The following is a 21,723-nucleotide window of genomic DNA, read 5'->3' as shown; positions in this document are numbered from 1 at the left end:
TCACAGTGAGGCAGTTTCCCGGTGATGTTGCTGGGCTCTCCTAAGGCCTCTCTCAACAGTAAGAGCATCTCTGTGTTCTGCCAGTGCTAAGTGAATAAAAATAGAAAACCTGAAGTTACTCCAGTAGATCCTCAGTACAAAAGGCCATGTTCATCACGCTATAGGATCATGGTTAGCACCATCACCTGTGCTTTTTTCAGAAGGAATATTTTACAGTACTAACAAGAAAGAAGAATAATAAAAATAATAATAATTCACAACACAAGTACAACCATCAAGCTACATGTGTAGTTTATGCAAATTATACACTGCTGTAATTTAAGACTCATTCCTGAATTCACATTATAAAATTCTGTAAGCCTGCGAACACTAATGTTTTATGACAGCTTAATTGAACAAAACAATTCAAAATCAAAATCATACTAAATCTACCGAAGGACAGGAAGCATGCTGAAATCTTTTTTGGTTTGTATTCTCTTCATGTTGAAATTTTCTACCCTTAAAAAAAGTATTATGGCCTTGCACTCTTTGACTTGTCTCACCCTGTTCGAGCTGCTTGTTCTCTGCCTCCAGCTCCTGGTTCCTAGTTGATAGATACACTGCGTCCTGAATGACCTCCAGCAACAGGCCACGATAGCGCTTCTCCAGGGTCTCTACCTGTTCCTCAAAAACCTCTCGAAAGGCTCGAAAAACCTAAATGCAGGAACCGGTTTAAGCAAACATACTGTATGTCAGGATTTAATCCAAATTGACAGCATGCCTGCCAAACAACAGAAAACTAACTCTGTTGTGTCCTACATTTGCATAATAATAAATACATTAGAAACATAAGACAGAAACTTATCTTCTCTAAACTTCACTGTTTAGGCTTCCCCCAGTTTATTGGATTATAAAGGATTAAATCCCTGTAAAACAGGTGAAACTGTAGATCCTTGTAGTGTTTAATTTTAATCTGTTAGAAGCGGTAGGTCTTTTAAAATAATTTTATCTTTCCCTCAATATTTCTGAAAGTGTTCCAAAGTAGTTATTTAAAATAGCTTATAAAAAAATACATGTATATGTACAAAAAAAACAAATCTTTTCCTGGACAGATAACTGCAAAACACTCAGGGGTAATTCAGGTTCTGACACCTGCTGACCTGAAGGCTCTCTGCCTGGAGTGAGTTCATTTCCTGAATGCGTCTGTGGTGGTAAGCCTCCAGGTCTTTCTCTGCCTTGGCCTTCTCTCTCCGTAGTGCCTCCAGCTGCAACACCAGGATCTCCCGCTCTCTGTCCAAGCGCCGCACCTCCACGGTCTGGCCTTCGTCCTGCACATGACAGAGACAGCAACCCTCAGGACTCATGCTTTTGCAAGCTGGTTCAAAACCAGCTGCTATATCACCCTGTAACTCACAACTGGCAAGCCACTGAAGTTCAGCAGGTGTGAGCCTGGCCAGTGCCTGGGTGGGAGACCTCCTGGGAAAGCTAAGGTTGCTGCTGGAAGAGGTGTAAGTGGGGCCAGCAGGAGGTCCTCTCCCTGCTGTCTACAATGTAACAGGGCTGCATCACATCACCAGATGTTTGGTTGCCTTGTTCTGAATCTCAGAATATGGCACTGCACATAGTTGGAAAGTTTGTCAATTTTGTGATGTAAATTGAAGGTTTTACAACTTACTGTGAATCTTTTACTTTTATTGTGGTTTGAAATGCACTCATCAATGATGATTCTTTCCCCGAAATGTAAAAACAACGGTGCAGTTCCCCTTTAATTGTTTCCTAAGGAGTGTCCACTAACATGCACACTGAACATCTCTGTCACCTTCTCAGACTCCAGCTCCTGTCCCATCTTCAACAGTTCCTTGCGGATTAGATCGCCGTGTTCCTCCTTCAGTCGTCTCCTCCTGTTCAGAGCCTGGCTATATTCTAGCTCCGCGTCAGACATTTTGTCACAAGAATCATTTGCCTAACAGAAAATGTGTTGTTGACAATTTAAAACAAATCTAAGAAGCTTAATACTAAAGGTAAGAATTTAGCCCAGTTATTATGGTAGACTATTTCTGAAGGGTGTAACAAAAATATTTTTTCAGTTTTCTTATGTTGTTTGTATCTGCGCATAGAAATCATATTCTTCATACTACATCATATTTACACTGCAAGGCAATTATTAGAAAATTATATGGTTTCCATCTGTTAATTTTTAGAGATTATCTTTCAGTATTTTCTACACTAGCCTTTAATTCAGAGCTGCCTAAAACAAGACCGTGGAGACTACCCCTTCACCTACTGGTTTTTATTTCCTTCCTCGAGATAGTAACCATTAATTTGAATTCTTTCATTTTCTATTTTGTTTTTACTACTACATTTTGAAAGGAACTTGAAATCTCCAGCTTTTGCGAAGATGAAAACCTTGAAAAGGCTACTTTATGGGATGAAAGAATGTGCTGCATCTTTATATTTGGATGTTGCCGTCGTATGCATTTCTCACAGTAGTTATATAAAACATGGAAATAAACCGTGTCAGTGGGCCAAGGTCGTACAGTGAGATACAAGGGATTTGCCATGTAATCCAAATGGAGAGATTTCAGGATGAAACCAACAATGGTAATGCTTTTTGGCCACATATTGCATAATCTCCATCAAACACTTTCTTATCACAAGGGAAGAGGGCATTAGATACAGTACCTGGTCATTGCAATGCTGTAGATGCCCTGACCCCTGGTCAGCATTTTTGCGCTTCCTCTGCTCCTCTCTGATGGCTTCCCTCAGCTCCTGGATCCTGCCCACTCTCTCCTGGTTCTTGTCGACAGTAACCTTCCCATCTGTGGTGGAGGTCAAGCTGAAATCCTGCCTTGCTTCTTTCTGTATAAACTCTTCATTGCATTACAGACAGCCTGATACACTTTTTGAATCATTTACATTTTCTCTTCATAGATGAATCACAATGATGACATGTAATTAAACAGAAATCCCAGCTGGGCCGTCTTTCAGTGCTCTGATGTTGCACAGTATTTAAAAACCATTTCAAATTATCCAGTGGCTACTGACTATCAGTGTAAAGAAACTGATCAATTTAAAGACAGGCTGGTTTTGGTTTTGGAATATAGTTACAGTTAAGTCTTTTTTAGAGGTGAGAGAGAAATTTTAACTTGGGAATTCTCACTAATTGGTCAAGGGGTACCCCAAAAGAAATGGAAAATTTCTGCTCCAATAGTAGCTGTACAGAAAATTATCACTCTCACACAATAGATCACTAGAACAGCCCTTATAAGAAACTTGGTAACTTGAAGGTTTTCTTTCAGTATTTCAGGATTATAGCAGCATTGTGTATAATTATACATTAATTTAGTTTAATATATTTTAGATCTTATGATTACATTTGGAACAATAATTCAGAGGAATTCTAGGTCTCCAAGAACATAAACAGTTGAATGCACCTCCAGAAAACAAATCAATAACGTCCAACACTAACATGATCTCAGCAGATCACTGTGACTCACATACCATTGCAGTAAGTAGGCTTTTGCAACTTTGGAAAACTGGAATCAGTGTGTGAATTTAGAGGATAGTTAACTCTGACACATTAAAAAAAAATCTGTCCAGATACGCATTTACCTCTCAGATGTTCCTCCATCTCCTTCCTCAACTGCTCCTGAAGCTGCCTGATCTTCTCCTGGATATCCCTCAGCTGGGGAGCACCATGGGATAGTGTCCCCACATCAGAGGATTTGACTGCACAGCTCTGCCTCAGCAGCAGAACACACATAATTCGGTAACAAGCCCTTTATTTAAATGACTAAGAAAGGCTGTGGCCTCACTGAGTTGTTTTACTATGAGATTAGGTAGTTATGTTTAAATAATGTTTGTTGAATGGTGTAAGCAGGTATATTGTTAAATATACTGTATGATTTCTTCCTTCTTATCAAAAATGAAAACAAATGCATACCTATATGTTCTAGCTGACTGTTCCATCAAATTATCATCTATTTTCAAAAGTTTCAATAAAACATATTCTTTCTAAATTTCATTTAGTATTAAGTAGCTGATTACTATATTTCAGGGAGTCCATGACTGGCTGTTATTTGTTCCTAGAGCCCACCCCAAAAAGGAATTTGGCCGCATTTTGTTAATGTCCATTTGGAAACAACAATAATATTAAAACATGTTGTGATGGGAGGAAAAGAAAAATTTGAAAAGCAAACCTTTCGTTTTTCTTCATTCTCTTTTGATTTTTCTCTTTTTTTCTCCCAATCCTGGTTCTTGACAACCTGATCACGAAGCACAAAAGGGAGATTAAAGGGGCTAACATTTCCATCTTTTACTTTTTTAAAGGCCCCTTTTGAAAGCCAGTATCTCTTTGTCCCTTTCTTTAATTAACATGTCAGAAAAAAGTAGAAGCTGCTGTTAGTCACTGCCATTCTTAAACTGCTCTGATTCTCTTATTTTCATTCTGCTTTGGAACAAATGACTTCACACTAAGTGAAAAAGTACCATTTGAGTTTCCTGCTAACTTACAGTTCATTGACCCACAACTCCTATGTCAGAAATGTGCACAAGAGCCTGAAATGTATTCTCCGGTGTTACTGTGACTACAGTTTTTTTCCCTTACCTGCAGTGTTTTAATGAGTCCAGCCAGCTCTCTTGTTTCATCCTCTCCACTCTCCCCCTGTAAAACTATGCTGTTCCTCAGCTCCCTGATGACTGTCCGCAACCTGTGAGTGGTCTTTTGAGGACTCCAGTGCCCAGGAGACACCCTTGTTGTCAGGCCTCTCACCCTGTGAGCCAGTTCCAGAGCCCAGGGGGTCTCTTCATCCACCAGGCCTACAGTAATGCACACCAAAGGCCTGGGGGTTTGAAATCTAAACACCATTGTCTTTCAAAACACTTCCTTCCTGGTGCCATAGTTCCTAGTAATATTGATACGGGGTGTTTAAAACTTTATGCCAAAGAAAAAAGAATGAACAGAAACAGGTTTTCTGTTTTTTAAGCAGTAATAATGTAAATGTAATCGACACCCGCTATGAGTCAATGAGCCAGATTGAGAGGATGTTTTTTTAATTAAAAGGATAATCAAAAGAAAATGGAGCATGTAAACAAGAGGAATAAAAAAACATGGTAATTAGACAGAATTTCTATCAAAGGAAAATGTTCTGCTTTGAACTGGTTTCTTTCTTTGAACAATTTAATAATAATGACTAATAATTCCTTAAATTTATACAGCTCTTTTCTGGACACTCCACTCAAAGCGGTCTACAGGTAATAGGGACTCCCCTCCAACACCAAAAATGTGAATTCTCCACCTGGATGATGCGACTGTACGCTCACCACACATCAGCTATCAGTGAGGAGGAGAACAATTCATAGCCAATTGAGAGATGGGGACTATTAGAAGACCATGTTTGGGAAAGGCCAAAGGAAAATTTGGCCAGGACATTAGGGAAGCACCCCTACTCTTTTCTAGAAATGCCCTGGGATTTTAAATGACCACAGAGAGTCAGGACCTCGGTTTTACATCTCATCCAAAGGACTTTGCTACCTGTCGGTTACCATACCATTCTCTCTCCTTCATTATAATAATGCTTCTCCTGATACTCACCCTGTGGCTTAATACAGTACAGAAGAACAGTGTAGCCATTTCCATGAAGTGCTGAAGTCAATACAACAGGCAGCAGACTGTCAGAAGGTGTGGAATGAGACTCCGAGTGGTCCAAGACTTTCAGCAGGGGGCTAATCCTTTAGAATTAAAATATTCCAGGAAAACCAGGTCATTCTAAAGGAATAAAGCCAAAAAAACTCTGCCATATGGTTCAGTACCCACCCATTCAGATCATCCCTGAATGCCCCACCAGCAAGATCAAAGACCTGCAATCTGGAGAGACTGTATTCTGCAATTTCACTGTCGGACCGGAGCCTCTTCTCAGCACTGATGGAATAAAGGGAGCTACACCTAGGGAAGAAAAACAAATTATAAAGACACGTTCATACTTAAACTGAGACTAAACTGTGAATGTGTGCATTTTTACGCATGCTAGTTTGTCTACAGTAAATGATTTAAATGCTGTGATATCAAGGAATTTTAACTACACATCCTTTGTGAAAGATCATTGATACAGAATTTCAAAATGCAAAATCTCAGACGAATTTTATCTCATCTGACCAAATACCTCACTGATATGCAGAAGGATTTTGTGACTGACCTGCTGATCAAATTCCCAGTGGTGGTTTTTTGTGTTTCTCTGCCTTCGTCATACAGTTTCCAGGCATCTCCTGGAGTCTGCACTGCAATTTCACACACATTATCTATAATACTAAAAAAAGAACAGTCAGTATCAGTAGGTTATTCCATAGCCCAAACCAGAGGTGGTGAAAAATGCATTTTGTGACACGATTTATTGCACTTGATGAAGATCAACTGTCTTTGAATCTACTTTTAATTTGTTTTAAACTTCTTTGGGAAGAAGAAAAATTCAACATGGTAAGGAATCAGTGTATTGGTTGGAGCTCTCCACTCACATTCCCAGTACTGGGTGAGTCACAGGCTTCAGATCCCGGTTTTGTGGATATAAGAGATCAACTGCAGTGTCATCAGGGTAAAACTGTGGTGTATTGAATGCAAACAAAGCAACAAAACAAACACAACACCACGTTATTGTCTTAACTACAAAATAAAAATCAGTCTGTAATACAGTAACTACAAAACATGTGTGTGATTTACCATCACTATGCAGTATCTTATTTTGATTTGTCCACTGTACAGTTTTCCTCCATGTTAATTTGCAGTCGGTGTGGTCTTTAAGTCTTACATATAATGGATTCAAAGAGTATTTATTCCCCAAAGAGGGGATAAAGAGAATAAAGCACAAGCAATCAAATATAGAGGTAGATTTTTATTTGATTTACCTGTACAAAGGACACTGTTGTAAACCATTCCCCATCTGTCATCTTGTTTAATTCATTGAAAAAATCTTCAATCAGCTAAAATAAGACAAACAGTTTCATTTTTATCTCCATATGGCTTCTCGAGTCCTGTAGATTATCTATCACAAACATCAGTTATGTTATTGCTGTTATTCTATCATGGAATTTCAGAATCCAGTCGTATCTCTCCCATTCGTTGCTGACCTGATTGGTTGCCATGGCTGAGCTGATAAAATGCACTGTTTGATTTGCACTTCATTAGGTAAAGACAAACAATGAGAAACTTTACAAAGCAATCACTTTGAAATAAATCTCTCATGAGGCAATGAAAGAATGTTTTTCATTGTCCCAAAATAAACTTTGAAACTCCCTGAAAAGTTCTGGAAAAAAAAACAAGGGGAACAGCAAAAGGGGTTGTTAATAAACTTTACCTGTCTGACAATCACTTGTCCGCACAGGATATTCTCTTTCCCTGATCTGTGCGTACCTGCCACCAGCACATTCCCACTGAAACCGGACACCACCAATGGCACCAGAGGTAGCAGGAGCTCAGGGTAAAGTTTCTCCTAAAACCAGTATGAGCTCAAATTGTAATCAAATCTAAATTATAGGGTAAAAATCCATACACATATACGTCTGCGGAGGTCTAATTAAACATACTTTAGCAACACATTTGTTTAAATTTCTTACCTGTGCGCTGCTATGGTTCACAACAGCATCAAATGAAAAGGCACATTCCTACAAAAACATAGGTGATGATGCTGTATCAACGCTGAAAAATGGCAACACAACATAATTGTTAAAAAGGAAACAAAAATGCATAGATTACAGGATTGGTCCTGCACCAAGGAAGAGGTTTGAGTTGAGATATTGTGTACCTAAGAGTCACCAGTAGCAAATACTGAATTGACCTCAATAACAGCGGAAGGCCACAAGTGGGATATTATTCTTACTCCACATATAAATTGTAATTTACTGAATTAATGTACTGATACTATACATTTTAATTATATCCTGCTTTAGATTTTAAAGTACATTGTAACACACTCTCCTCATTCTTCAGAAAAGTCTATACAAGTAACAGAATGTTATTTCATCCTATAGCAATCGTGTATTTCTTACCTTGCTTTCCCCTTGACAATAAATCACACAGTTTTCATCTTCTTTTAAAGATAGTTGTAGCTTGTTTTTTTCATTTCCTAAAAAAAAGTTTTAAGAAAAGTTGCAAGTGCTTTCAATATTTACCATGGGATTTTTCTAAATATTTCTGAAATAGGTTGAGGTTTCAGGCCTTGTTGCCTGCTGTTCCTGAGAATAGTCATTTGTCAGCTGTGATGTTTTTCAATTATCATTGTCTCTGGAACCCTAGATGTTCTAAACCCGTCCTCGTAGTGTCAAATACATGTAATTTATACAGTATTTACATCTACAATACAGTACATACAATGTGGAATTATAAAATAATGATTTTCTGCACCAGGTTTTATGTTCCTCTGCAAGAATCTTAAATGCTCACTGGATTTGTAATATTGCCACTTACTATCTTCCTAATCATTCACACACAGGTTAATTATAGAGCTATATTTTGTCACAATGGAAAAAAATAACCCAGTGGTATTGTTAAGAAATAACATTTTACCTGCTTCTGTCTTTCAAATCATCTTTACTTGACTCCCTAATGACACCAGAAGGAAAAATACACTATAGACAATAATTTATTTTACCTGTCTGTGTAAATACCACACCCACTCGCACAGCAACATCCTTGAAACTCTGAGAACAAAAATATGTCAATATATGTTTAGCCATTCTCAAATCATTTCCTATCTCCAGCAAGCTGGATTGGGGTTTAACACTGACCATCCTCAGACGTTTAGTATTACTTAGATAGATTTATACACCCTGAGAGAAATGAACTGTCAGAAAAGAGCTTCATTAAAGCAAGTTGAGCCCAGCCTCAGAATCAAAGAAATTCCACAGTCTGTAATAATTTCTGAAAAGCACCTGTCTTTAAGGATATAACATGAGGAATCTTCATTTTTGCAATTATCTCCAAAATAAGGCACTTTACAAGTCCGGATTGCATAAACCAGATTGCGTAATATAAAACAAAGAGCTACAAAATTTGTATTACTACTTACGTCTCCAGAATCCATGTCTGAAGAGATGAAGCCTTAGGTACAGTAAGCTCTGGAATGAGCCTGGAATGTGTTCAGTTACAAGGTTGTAAAATATTCATAGAAGCAGTCTCCTGTCAATCTGTCTTCAAAGATTAGATTTCAGAGGGAAAAGTCTCAGTTAATTAACTTAACATGAAGAGAACATAATGGGAAAAAAATGTCTTTATTAACAGAGACAACATTGGGGTACCCTATTGAAATATATTGAATATTTCAATAGTTTATAACACCATAAGAAGTAAAAAAATAACTATGTAATAATACAGAAGGAAGATGTATATAAAACAATACGTTTAAAAAACATTTATCTTGGACTGTTACTCTTGACTCCTGGTAAGACAGTGAGTGATCGTTAGACAAATTTTTGAAGTTCTAGCAGTCTTTATAGGCAGGACCTTTGGCAGGGGTGCTTGATGCTCTTGTGATTCTTGCTTGTGAGGTTGTGCATTATGAAGAAAAAATGGGGCATTATGAGTGGGCATTTTGGGTGTTTGAGCTTGGAAGACTAGGATGCCAAAAACAATGACATCAATTACAAACATTGCAAACAATAATAATTCTAACCCTGATTGATTGATAAAATGAATAATTGAATTTGTGTACAATAAAAATTATTTTGTCTTGTAATACCATATCAAAATGGCTACTATATTCTCCATGTATTGTTCTTTCTGAATAAAAAAGTCTCTGTGCATGTATGTTTAAATTTGATCTAATTTTGGATTGGAGTAGTTGGGCTGTTTTCTACCTAAAATACATAATATGCAGTATGTATAGTATGTATGTTTTTGGACACCTTATAGGTTCATAAGTGTAACAGGATAACTCACATTAAATAAGCACTTTACATTATAACCTCAGGCTGCATCACTAAATTCTAGAATAGACAAACATGTAGCCAGTTTATCTGGTAGAGACAGTGCTTTCAAAGCCACTTCAAAAATTAATTCTTTCATATTTTTTATTGCAAGTACATCTAGAATTTGTTTGAATTACAATTCTGAACATTTTCAAAATATATAATTCAAGGCTTCAGTGCATCTCACTACTTTTGATTTTAAGTATTAAATCATGCTACTATATGTATCCATGTGGATGTGCATATACAGTATATGCTGTCTTTTATAATAGATTGCATTACCTTTAAATAAAGTATTTACTGACATGAGCTCATATGAACTATATTACCTAAAATACCTTAATTCAAACAATTAAACTGAAGAAAGGGTAAATTACAAAATGTATTTTTACAATTATTATCATATGATGAAATACAGATAAAATAGTTATATTTGCCTCCAATTTTATCGTAATAAGAGCTCAGCAATCACTGCTTGTCTTGGTTTAGTTCCTGTAGAAGTTCTGGTTGCATAAAATGGTGATTTGTCCTTGTAGGTGCTTATGGTCAGACTATTTGATGGCTTTAACTTCCTATTCTGATCATTAAGTTCTCTATGATGAGCTTAAAATCATTTATTCTTTTTTCATTTATTTATTTATTGTATTATTTTAATATTTTGACATTAGTTTTTACAGGCAGCACACGCGCAGAAAATTTACAACATCAGAAATATATTTGGGAAGAAACCCAGACCAGCAGTTGCAGTGTATTTCAGTGGCTCTAGTCCTTCAAAGTAAAAACACTTTTAATTCAGAAAGTTAATCTAATTTTTTTTATTATTTTTACATAGGAGGCACAAATGCTTCAGACTCAGACTTTGAATTTGCAGCTGAACTGCCCTGGCGCAGAGTCTTTGCGAAGATTCTTTAGCATGACCCAGGCAATTTGCTCAACATTAGGTCAAATGAACAGCCTCATGCTCTGTTTTCCTCATGCCTTCCAAAGACCTTCAGGCTAGGTAAATAGGCTTTAATTTGTCCCTGTGGTTGTGTGTGCTTCCTGCAATGCACTGCCTTCCCACCGAGAGTGCTGTCTCACCTCATAACCTGTTTTGCCAGAAGAGACTCCATTTTGCTGTGACCCTAACCAGGAATAAGAGGCTTTTAAGATTGATGGATGGGTGGATGAACTGCCTAAAAATGATACTATACTTTATGACAATATAAGGTTTAAATAAAAAAGTTTGACAAATCAAATCATAAGGTTTAAATAAAAAAGTACTTCATTCTTTGCATTGTTTCCTTGATATAAAAAGCTATATACTGTAAATAACAATAAAATCTATATAAATGGCTGGAATAAGAATCTAGATAAGCATTTAATAAGATTTTGTACTGAGCCATTTTACAGAATCTCTTAATCATCTTTACAATATATAACACTGAGACATCGGAGGAAAAAAGTCACAGTATTCATGCATGCACTTTTACAAATGATTTACATTGAGAATCACATCTGCAGCTATAGGACTTAAGAGACATATAGAGTAAATGGCAAACCTATCTGGCAGCTGGAATATAATTAATAACAATAATAATAATAATAATTGCTTACACTTATATAGCGCTTTTCTGGACACTCCAATCATAGCACTTTACAGGTAATGGGGACTGCCGTCCACCACCACCAATGTGTAGCTCCACCTGGATGATGTGACGGCAGCCATAGTGCGCCAGTACACTCACCACACATCAGCTATTAGTGGGGAGGAGAGCAGAGTAATGAAGCCAATTCATAGATGTTTTTAGATAATAATAATAATGCTAGAACATTAATGCATGATTTATTTTTCACTACTATTCTTGTCATAACAAGATTCATAAACTCAGAATATTGTGTTTTAGATCCATAGGTTTTAGGGTGGGTTATGTGTTCATTTAAATAAAATTTACTTGATTCGAGAACCTTATTCCTAGAATGATGTTGCAATATTAGTGTGCTTTTTCCCAGGTTATCCATTGGTATATTGTGACCTCTAGTGACAAACTTTGGTATTCCTCTACACGATTTACTGTGGTCCCAAATGCTTAATATATCTAATGGGAGTTGTCTTACGATATTGCAGATTATGCTAGGTGAGAACAAAATGCAATTTAAACTGTATGTGTGAAGTTTGAGTTAGAAAACTCTACAGAGGTTAAAAAAAATTACCTATGATTCTAACAAAAAATATTTATAATGTCTTTTGAAGTTTAATGTATTAGTTAAGCACTATTTGCAGATTCATAGTTACTCTTTACTTGTTATTACAGCATATGTGAAAAGTAAATGTCTAGCGTACTGGTAGATATCAGGAACTTTTGGGAGCTACTGTACCATCCTGGCTCATGTCACGATCGCCTGAGGGCTAGAACTTTTCCTGGTGTGTTTGCCAAGTCTATCAGGAATCTGAGGGACTTTCCAAATGCACTCCTTCCAAAGCAGTTATTTCTCATTGAGCACAGGAAATAAAAACAGTGAACCCACAACCATGAACTCACTGGTGATTTCCATCCGCCCATTTTCTAGCTGCTTTTTCCAGTTCGGGATTGCAGGACAGCCGGAACCTATCCCAGCAAGCAATGGGCACAAGGCGGGATACACCCTGGATGGACGCCAGTCCATCAATGGGCAGACAGACACGGACACACACAGGCACACACTCACTCACCGTTGATTCAGTATTTCTTTTTGCAAAATTTGTGAGCATAGTCAATTTCTAAAAATACTCAAAGAAAAAGTTTACTAAGGCAGGCAATCATACACAGAAACAAATGCCACCTGAAAATTATAACTTGTTGAAATGTATGTAAAACAACCAATTAAGTAAATCTCTTCCATTGTTCTAATCTGTAATTTATGAGATATATATGTATATGTAATTTATCCTAAACTTCTCATATATTATGTATGTGGTAATTTTCCATCACTTTATCATTTGTCTTTCACCAATTTAAGAAAAGTAAATCAGAAAAAAAGTGATGGGACAAAAAATATAAAGAACAATGTATCAGTTGAATTCTCATTCTACACATTCCCCCTCTAAAAAGTATTACAGTAGTCTCACTTCTTTACAAATAGAAGAATAGAAATTAAGAAAAAAACAATTCAACGTGTGTTTTTGTGCTTTTGTTTGAGAAAAAAAGGAACTGAGGCTTCATGCTTCATAGGTTTCCATTTAAAATGTTCAACTTCTTGCAAGTTTTTTTAAAAAAAGACTAACTTCATCCAGTGATCCAAAATCACACAGCAATTTGCGTCAGCAAACCAGGAGGAACTGGCATCACTTTGCAGGAAGTATCAGCTGATCTGTTGTTACTGTAATGTCGGCCGTATGCGTTACACTCTCCCCCACTTAATTCGCCATCCTCGGCGAAGGGCTATCCCATCCCACTTCTCACACCAATGTAGCGCTCTCAGGTTCATGTGGGTATGTGCCCTCACCGGTGCCACCTTAGGTCAGCCCCCCAATGCTGGGAACTCGAACCCGGGCCTCTAGCGTCACTCAACAGGGACCCAGCCAGCTGAGCTAAAGGGAAATCTCCCCTCAGCCCGGCAGCTGAGGTCCCTGCTATTCACAGGGAAGGGCGGTGACATCACCCCGCTGGTAAGCCGGCTCGCACAACCTGTAATGTCGGCCATGTACGTTACATTACTATAGTGTTTTTATCAGTCTGGAGACAGATAAAAGCAAAAATATAGTGGATATGAAATCAAGCCTTTCCAAGGAGTTTGTGCTGCTGTTTCACTGTGTTTGGGGTAGATATCAGTAGATATCCCCTTATCCATTTTAGTAGTTTTCTCATTACAGTGAAATAGTATCCTTATTACTTTACTAACTCCTCTGGCTCCTCTGGGCAAAGACTAGAGCTAGTAAGAGTCTATGAAACCAGTCCTTCACATTATGTTGTCATGAAATGCCATGTTTGTTAGTATACATGTGAATGATGCCATGTATGCAAGTTGCCCTTTCCTTTGACTGCCAAGATGGTTGCCCTAACAATGGTGGTTTCTCAAATTGTACAGTTAGAGATGTTGGATTTTCAAAATGCTTTGAGTTTCTCATCTGCACTTGTCCTGGACAAGGTATTAAACCAGACCTAAACTTTCAGCTGTATCTGTGTGAAAATATATAATGCTGTATTTCAACAAATCATTGTTTTAGCTGGCCTTATGGACACACTTTCCTTTCATTTTGTCTTGTGGTACAGATGTTGCTGGAAACAAAACCTTCCATAACAATCTTTTGAACTGCTTTGAAACAACAAGTTAATGAAAGTGCTCTTTCACAAGACACTTTTGTGCTCCTAATACCTTGGAACATTTAAATGCAAAAAAAATTAACAGAATCTTTAAAGCCAGTGCAGTATTACATTTATATGGAAACACAGATGTAAAGCATCATACAGCTACGTTTATTAGGAAAAACCATCTTTAATTTCCATTTCTCAGATACATTTACATCTCTTCCAGTCTTCAAAACCCTGCACTTCATAACTTCGATCTTAGCATATATCAAGCACAAGAAAGACAGAAGGTATTGTATACATAAAATATGGACAGTAATTATTAATTTTATTAAAATTTAATTTAAAAAAAAATAACTGCAGTGAGGATTTTGTTTTGGTTGATATTCCACGGTGTGGTTTGTGAGGAGATGTACTGGGGACATGTTGTGGACAATTCTACAGTACAACTTATTGTTTTCAGGAGGACAATAGATTTTGGATGGTGTTTTAATTCTGCTACAGTATAGACTGCTGTAATTAAGGTGCTTTCAAATTGCTCTTTATTGATGGCATACCAATTTAAGTGCAAGAGAGGTTCATTTATTTGACAAGAAATATTTCGCCACTCTTATAAATTGAATGTAACACATTCCAGTATGACTCACTGTTATAGACAATCGAGAACTAATAAAAAAAAACGCTTTAGCCCCTCAGAAAAATATGCCCACTAATGTCAGTAATGGTTCTCTAAAAGCTGTTAGCATGGTTTCAAGCCCTGATCACAGATATTTAATGATTACACAATTGTAGGTTTTAGGAGCGCTTCTTAGCTGTCACTTGTAAGCATCCTTCCCATTTCATTTACTCATCTGGAAAACAAACATTAAAGAGTTAGATATCTTGACTCTTGTGTATATATCTGACAGCAGTGTGGCACACCATTGTTTGTATTAAAACTCAAAAAGTAAATACCTATGTATTCTGTGGTAAATACTCATCTGACAGACATAATATGACTATTTCTGTTATAAGATAAGAATTAACTATATTTAATTTTTTACACATTATCTGCGTGGGATTTCAATAAGAAAGGAAACTGTGCAAGGTTGACAGTCCTTGCTTTCTACTCTCAAACCATTTTGTAAAGAAAATACCTGAAAGAAATTACTCACATCTTTTCATGTAGAAGAATTAAACAGATCTACATGTGAGGGAAATCTAGCAAATTCTGGGTGAGTCAACAAAAATCAGCAAACCCCTGTTTGTTGATTAATGTTTCTTATTTCACATTAGTGCTGTTAGTTAACTACATGTTAATTCGTTTTAAAAGAGGTTTGTATCAGGGCTTCTCTTCTTAGAACTCACCTTTCAGCTCCATCATTTTGGGAAAGCTTGGCAAAGCCATCTTACGGCCTTTTCCTGTTAATCAAAAAGATATCTGTTGTGACGGACAGGCTCATAATCATTTTTATTCTTAATTGTATTTATTGTGCATCACACATAATATTCTGAACCAATATTTGGACTTTATTTAAATCATTTTATGTGCTTAATTGGCCATTGTTCTGAAAATTCACTATAAACCAGACTGAAGTAGTAAGGGGACAGAACTGGAGGCACACAGATCGTACAGTATATAAGGCCTGATCATCAAATGATCTCAGTGTACATGGTGGGAAAATTGTTTTTCTTTTCTGAGGTTAGCAAACCATATCATGCCATTATAAGGGAAATTCAAACACCACTGGTGCTTAAAACAAAAATCCCCAAAGAGTGTGTCAAACAGGCTTGACCTACTGCATTTCACAAAATATCTACAGTATGTCGCTGGCCCCTGTGACATCTGAGAGAAAGAGAAGACTACTGCCAGATAGACTGTAGACATTTATCCTCTTGACTTGGAGGACACAATGTAATGGGTGTAAGGTTACAGTGATGGTAACCTGGTATAGGGGTCTTGTCTTAGGCATCGGGAGTTGAATTCTAGGTCTGGTTTCACTGAGAACATTCAGTGTGATGCCTATCAGTCACTATAGACACTGCAGAGTTTGGAGTTGGGGTTTTGAGGAGAATAGAGTAACATGTCTCATAGTATAAGATAACACTAATGACAACGACAGCATTCAATGTCTCCCAAGAGCATTCATGATCCTCACAGTGAAGCCTACATAAATGCTTGGATAGTGAATGGAATCCGGGGTCTGACCATGCACACCATGTTAACATGCATCCTGTTAAACACACCATCTATTAAGCTGTTAGGTAAGGAGAGGGGGGTGGGTAAGGGGAAGGAGTTTTTTTTTGTTGTTGTAACCAGATCTGTTCAATCTAGCACTTCCATCTTTGGAAGGACATGCAAATCTCAATTTAGATTTAAGGAAATCTCTGGCCTACCTTCCCCACTATCACACTGAGGTCTTCCGAATCGGACTCTGGTGCCTGGGAGCTCATCCCCATTCTTGTCCACACACCAGCAGTAGCCTGTGCTGGACCAGCATTGCATGGGCAGATAGTTGCCCTGTTCATCACACTTGGGGCGGAAGACCCCAGGATGCACAGACTTGGCATTGGCCTCCAGCTGGCATTTTGTCTGGATACCAGACTCTGCAAATAGGAATAAGAATATCTGAGAATATATGTCTGTAAACAAGTATGGCAAATCTTTGGAATTTTTCTGTATTGCATGCTTCCAAATAATTATACATCCATTCCAACTACAAATGTGGACAATTCTCCTTCTACTCAATATTTCAGTAACAGAGAACCTCAGGACAAAAAGCATGCAGCTCATTTACTGGTCAGGAATGCAGCCAGGGTTGTCACCTTAGCATAACTACCTAGTTATGGGGAAGGTCATGACCATTTGGACCATTGTAATGATTTTATTTCTTTTTTTATAAAATCCCCGTCTGTCACTCTTACCAACCCTGTTTCTCACCTGCCATGGGGGTGTTTTTTTCCTCAGGAACAGGGGTGGGCTTTGGTGGTTGCTGCTGGGCCATCTGGAAGATGAGCCAGCTGCGCATCCAGGACTCAAAGCTCTGTAAGGCAAGCATGGGAAAAGCACGGTGACCCTACAGTCCTACAATCTTCAGCTCCTGTAAGATAGTGCAAATAATGGTCACGCGGTATCTAAAGAACATTCCTTGCTACCTTGATGCTCTACTTGTGTACTGTCTACACAAGCCCAGAAGCAGCAAATTCTTACAAAGCAATTCATTGCTGACTGCATTATTTGGTTTGTGATAGAAACACATACCAAAACTCTTCTGAGCTGTAAAACTTAAACTGTATGCTTAAAATGCATATGTGTTGCTTATGCAGCACATTCATTAACATTGCTGTTTCACAGCTCAGGGTCTCTGGATTTGATTCCCGACCTGAGGTGCTGTCTGTGTGGATGTTATATGTTTTCCTGTGTTCATGTGGGTTTCCTCTGAGTGTTCCAGTTTCCTCCCACAGTCCAAAGACTTACTGGTAGGTTATTTGGGCTACTGGGAAAAACTGGCCCTGGTGTGAGTATTCTGAGATTCTTTGGGTCAGCCCTGAGATGAACTAGTGTCCCATCCAGGGTGCCCCCTGCCCTTCACATTTAGCTTGCTGGGTTAGGCTCCTGCCCCCCATGACCCTGATTCTGAAGAATAGTTTAGATGCTCAGCTCATGTATGTGTAGTTCTGACTGGAAGGATTGTTATTAACTACTTCCATCAGCTACTGTGACTTACCTTCCACTCACTGTCCTCCATCTGACTCTTCATTCCCTGCAGGTTACCCAGGAAAGTCTCGTTGAACTGAGGAAGATTCTCATCCTACATAGAAATAATTAATACAGAATCAACAGAATCATCAAGAATCATCATTCTTGTGATAATCAGTCTGAGATAATAATGAATCACCTCTTTTAGATGGTTAAAATCATCTGTTGATGATAACAATGTTTCATTTTCTCCTCTGTCATTTTAATCTTGACAAAGCAATTTCATTTAAAAAAACAACAACCTGCAAAGGAACAGAACATCATTTGCTTTTACCTGCAGAAGGTCCTTCACTTGCTTCTCCAGGCTGACAGTGGCAGTGTCCTCAATTTTCTGTCATAAGCAGGAATAACAGCAATTAATCTAATCCTCACAGCATTAACTATGAATCACAGTCATTAGTCATTTTTATTTCTGAGTCATTGCAGAATGCTATAAATCATTAATACTGTGATAATGGGGCTTGATTAACACAAACACCACCTAATAACATTTAGAATACATTATGAAGACTTGTTCGTGCATAGTACTTATGAGCACTGCAGTAATCTTTGTAATTTTATTTATAGTTGTGATTTGTACTTTCACTGTGCAGCTGTATTACCAAAAGTAACTAGAATGAGTGCAGGAATAAAGCCAAGTTACAACATTTCTTAAACTGAGGAAATGGTTGTTCCCGCACTGTAAGGAGACTTACAGTGCCGTTGTGCAGGCAAGAAGACTTTTCCATAATAATCACAAATTGAATTGATGTCATCAATGCACAAGTTGCCTATGTCTTTCTGGGGTTAAAAGGGGTTAAAGTCTTTGAAGCAGCAGCGGAGGTGATCTTACTTTCATGGGGACCTTCTTGGAGTCCTCACTGTAATCCATCAGCAGAGGCATGTTAAACATGGGCATGTGCAGCATCTTGGGAGCAGATGGCGCTGAGGTGCAAAGGAAAGAGAGGGGCTGCCATAAGTTTCAATGAGACAAGACCCCTTCAACCCCCCCCACCCCCATTTCAAAAGGTGGGGACCCCTGGTTGTTTTTCAGGGTGTGACTCCAGGGATGAGTGTGTGCTTGTGGGTCAAGGCAGTGTCATGTGAAGGAACGCCGTTCCTGTGGACTTACGGGCTGGTTTGCGGGTGTTGAGCTGCTTCTTCAGGTTTTCGGTGTGCTGCTCCAAAGTGGTGATCTGGCCCTTCTGGGACATCACGAAATACACCGTGACCGCCTGGCCTGCGATCAGGAGGCATGCCAGCAGTGTAAAGCCGGCAATCTTATACCCCCGGTTGGATGAGCTGCTGTGGAAACAGGAGGGGAAGAAACTTATTGGAATGAAATGAGGGACAATGTGAAGCCCGAAAACAAATAAGAATGATCTCACTGTAGGGAAGAAGTTTATCTCGACACAGTGGATTTATTTTAACTATTTGCAGATCTGATAACAATTCAGTAGTTATGCTGCCTGTTTTGCCTTTAGAAAACTAAGGTTTATGCTAAAAACTGATCATTTTGTCATTATAAAAAATCTTTAGTATTTGTGATATGCCATAGCAATGAGACAATAAAATAAAATAATCTGTTTTAGCACCAAGTACACACATATTTAACCTCTGAAGAGTTGGTCGTCCCTGTTTTCATCTTAATTACTGAAATCATAGGGGCCGGAGGTTGTACACTCCAGAGCAATATTTGTTCCCCCATTTGCTGAAAATAAAAGACTTAAATCACTATGATTCCAATCTTAGTAAAGATACGTAAACATTTTCTGTTTCTTTTGTTTTTTAGGTTACAGTAGTTACCTTTACTGAGGTTTATTTTGATTTCTAAAAAATGTAGTACTAGACCATATGACTTTGAAAATCACCTTATTGTATAGTTTTGTTAGTAGTAAAATAGCACTTCAGCATAAATGCTGAACGACAGCAAAGGGAAGCTCGGTAGAGCTTGATTCAATTTTTGGGACTAAACATAAAATCTTAATTTTGAGTGTTCATCAGCAGCTCCGCATGTAAATTAGTAAGCAAGAGATTAATGAGTTTAAGAATGTGCTCAGCTCTAGTCTTAAAAAAAACATTTAGTTTTGCTCTCTTTGTTCTTTCTTTTCAGGATCTGTGCACTTTGTAGTCCAAACATTTGAACCCATATATGGCATCAATGATGTGGCACCCGTAGCATCAGTTGTTGCTAGGCAAGAGGTGCTCTTGAGTTTTCGAGAAAGTCTCAAGTTTGAAAGACACCAAGATATCCAACAAAAAAGAGAAGTGAAAAACCACAGAGCTGAGATGGAAAATAGCCATCTGTTTGTTATTTAACCCATTATTGGCCACCTAATGTTTTATTATATATTATTGATATCAAGAATTAACTGAGATGGGGAGGCATGTTCATGTTACTGAAACTGTGCTTTGAGAATTATTGTACATCCAACACAAAATATATTTCTTTGTAAAACAAAAGGCTATCCTTCCTGGAACCAAAACTTTTTACTGTTAAAAGGTGTTCAGGCATCGGCAGGAACATATTCAAGGTGATAAAATAATAAGACTATTTAAACTAAGGTTTGTAAGTTTTGCTTCTGCTTTTTATTATTTCACAAAAACAATCATATTTGGGCCTATTTTATTTTCCCATTTATGTGACTATGGAGTACAATTTACCCCTCCCAGCAGCAAAACAAAACCAATACTTTTAAAAGGAAAGGACCTTCAAAAGCTGTTAAGGGTGTGCTAAACTATGTTGTCTTTTACATTATATGTACACGTTGAGATATGCACAAATAATCATGTAAATCAAAAAGCATAAATAAAATAAGCCAACGAGTGTGGTGGCAGCTTATCATAGCTCAAAAGAGGGGATTTCTTAAAACCGCCTTCTGGAATCTTTTCTGGCCATTACAAACATAGGGGATGTACAAATGAATGGATTTTTTAATGAAATTATTTAAAAAGTTAATTGACTGCAGAATACTGCAATCGCAAAGCCAAGAAATATTTTTTCTTATCCTATCTAGTAGTCGAGTGGTTTCATTACAATTTAAATTTGTAAAACGTTTATTACAAACTCCTGTCCAAACCTAGTTAGCACTCCACATTTCTCCGGCAACAAGTGACGTAACACCAAAACACTTAACTTGATTTAAAGAGAAAATATTTTTTTAGAATGTTTTTTTCCACTTATAATAAAGTCACCTGTCAATAATTGTGCAAAAAAACATACACAGTTTATTATAATAGCCTATACATACTGTAACTAGCGGTTGATAAAACAAAGACCAAATATCTTTATGTAATATTCAACCGAATAGCAACAAAGCAATAAATTATATATAATGAAGATATACAATAAATTATTTGAAAAATATTTTTGTAATGCAATCACTTTTAGGGTGATTATTTTTTTCTTCTTTCACAGATGTGAAAAACAGAGCAAGAAACGACACTAACAAGAATATAGGTTCATTACAGTTTACACGAGCGTTTTATTTGCTTTTATGTTTCTTATTGACAGATTCCCTACCTTCTCTGCCCGTTCTGAACATTAACAACCGTCTCCTCGCTGGGAGGCACTTCGTTCCTCAAGAGCGCATCATGCTGTTCCTCCGCCATCCTGCCCTGCTTGCTTCGCACTTTGAAGTCCTCGCTAGGCGCTGTACCAGTGGTAATAAACGCGCTGGCCAGCCTGCGCACAGTTTTAAGACTCTTCAGAAAAAGGAAGAGCCTGTCCTTGCACTAACCGCTAAACAGGAGAGGGTGAGCAGAAGTGAAAGCACTCTTTCTATTGGAAACCCCCCAATTCTA

The 21,723-nt window shown here is 37.7% G+C and overlaps 2 protein-coding genes across 5 annotated transcripts; both read right to left on the bottom strand.

The window, feature by feature from the left end:
* LOC148821155 (uncharacterized) lies at window positions 1-9,050 on the bottom strand. Its single transcript, XM_088933430.1, has 16 exons — window positions 9,036-9,050; window positions 7,585-7,632; window positions 7,326-7,460; window positions 6,877-6,951; window positions 6,490-6,572; window positions 6,174-6,284; window positions 5,795-5,923; window positions 5,573-5,709; window positions 4,586-4,797; window positions 4,179-4,244; window positions 3,592-3,664; window positions 2,662-2,798; window positions 1,799-1,942; window positions 1,140-1,307; window positions 543-693; window positions 1-86 (listed from the first exon to the last, which is right to left on the bottom strand). The coding sequence occupies exons 1-16, from the start codon at window positions 9,048-9,050 to the stop codon at window positions 1-3; spliced, it is 1,770 nt and encodes a 589-aa protein (XP_088789556.1).
* Window positions 9,051-14,368: 5,318 nt separating this feature from the next.
* On the bottom strand, window positions 14,369-21,723 carry LOC148821154 (H-2 class II histocompatibility antigen gamma chain-like). Of its 4 annotated transcripts, none has more exons than XM_088932118.1 (9): window positions 21,443-21,723; window positions 19,052-19,224; window positions 18,773-18,864; window positions 18,215-18,271; window positions 17,909-17,992; window positions 17,122-17,224; window positions 16,578-16,787; window positions 15,549-15,602; window positions 14,369-15,052 (listed from the first exon to the last, which is right to left on the bottom strand). In XM_088932118.1, exons 1-9 carry the CDS (start codon window positions 21,529-21,531, stop codon window positions 15,045-15,047), a joined length of 870 nt encoding a protein of 289 aa, XP_088788244.1. In that variant the 5' UTR covers window positions 21,532-21,723; the 3' UTR covers window positions 14,369-15,044. The 4 variants fall into 4 exon arrangements, with proteins under 4 accessions (XP_088788244.1, XP_088788245.1, XP_088788246.1 ...); XM_088932119.1 differs by having other exon boundaries at window positions 19,052-19,221; window positions 21,443-21,722; XM_088932120.1 differs by lacking the exon at window positions 16,578-16,787.

This window comes from Atractosteus spatula, chromosome 14 (genome assembly GCF_055471065.1).
Source record: "Atractosteus spatula isolate fAtrSpa1 chromosome 14, fAtrSpa1.hap1, whole genome shotgun sequence".
Classification (NCBI taxonomy): domain Eukaryota; kingdom Metazoa; phylum Chordata; class Actinopteri; order Semionotiformes; family Lepisosteidae; genus Atractosteus; species Atractosteus spatula.
The sequence above is the reverse complement of the archived record's forward strand: the minus strand, read 5'-3'. Positions and strand labels throughout refer to the sequence as shown.

Excerpts from the sequence above, each read along its gene's own strand:
- LOC148821155 (XM_088933430.1), bottom strand. Across the intron at positions 6,573-6,876 it reads CAACAGTGTCCTTTGTACAG|TTTTACCCTGATGACACTGC; the intron begins GTAAATCAAATA and ends AATACACCACAG. Across the intron at positions 694-1,139 it reads TCCAGGCAGAGAGCCTTCAG|GTTTTTCGAGCCTTTCGAGA; the intron begins GTCAGCAGGTGT and ends TCCTGCATTTAG.
- LOC148821154 (XM_088932118.1), bottom strand. The coding sequence starts at position 21,531 with ATGGCGGAGGAACAGCATGATGCGCTCTTGAGGAACGAAGTGCCTCCC. Across the intron at positions 18,865-19,051 it reads CAACACCCGCAAACCAGCCC|CGCCATCTGCTCCCAAGATG; the intron begins GTAAGTCCACAG and ends TTTGCACCTCAG. Across the intron at positions 15,603-16,577 it reads TCAGTGTGATAGTGGGGAAG|GAAAAGGCCGTAAGATGGCT; the intron begins GTAGGCCAGAGA and ends TTTGATTAACAG.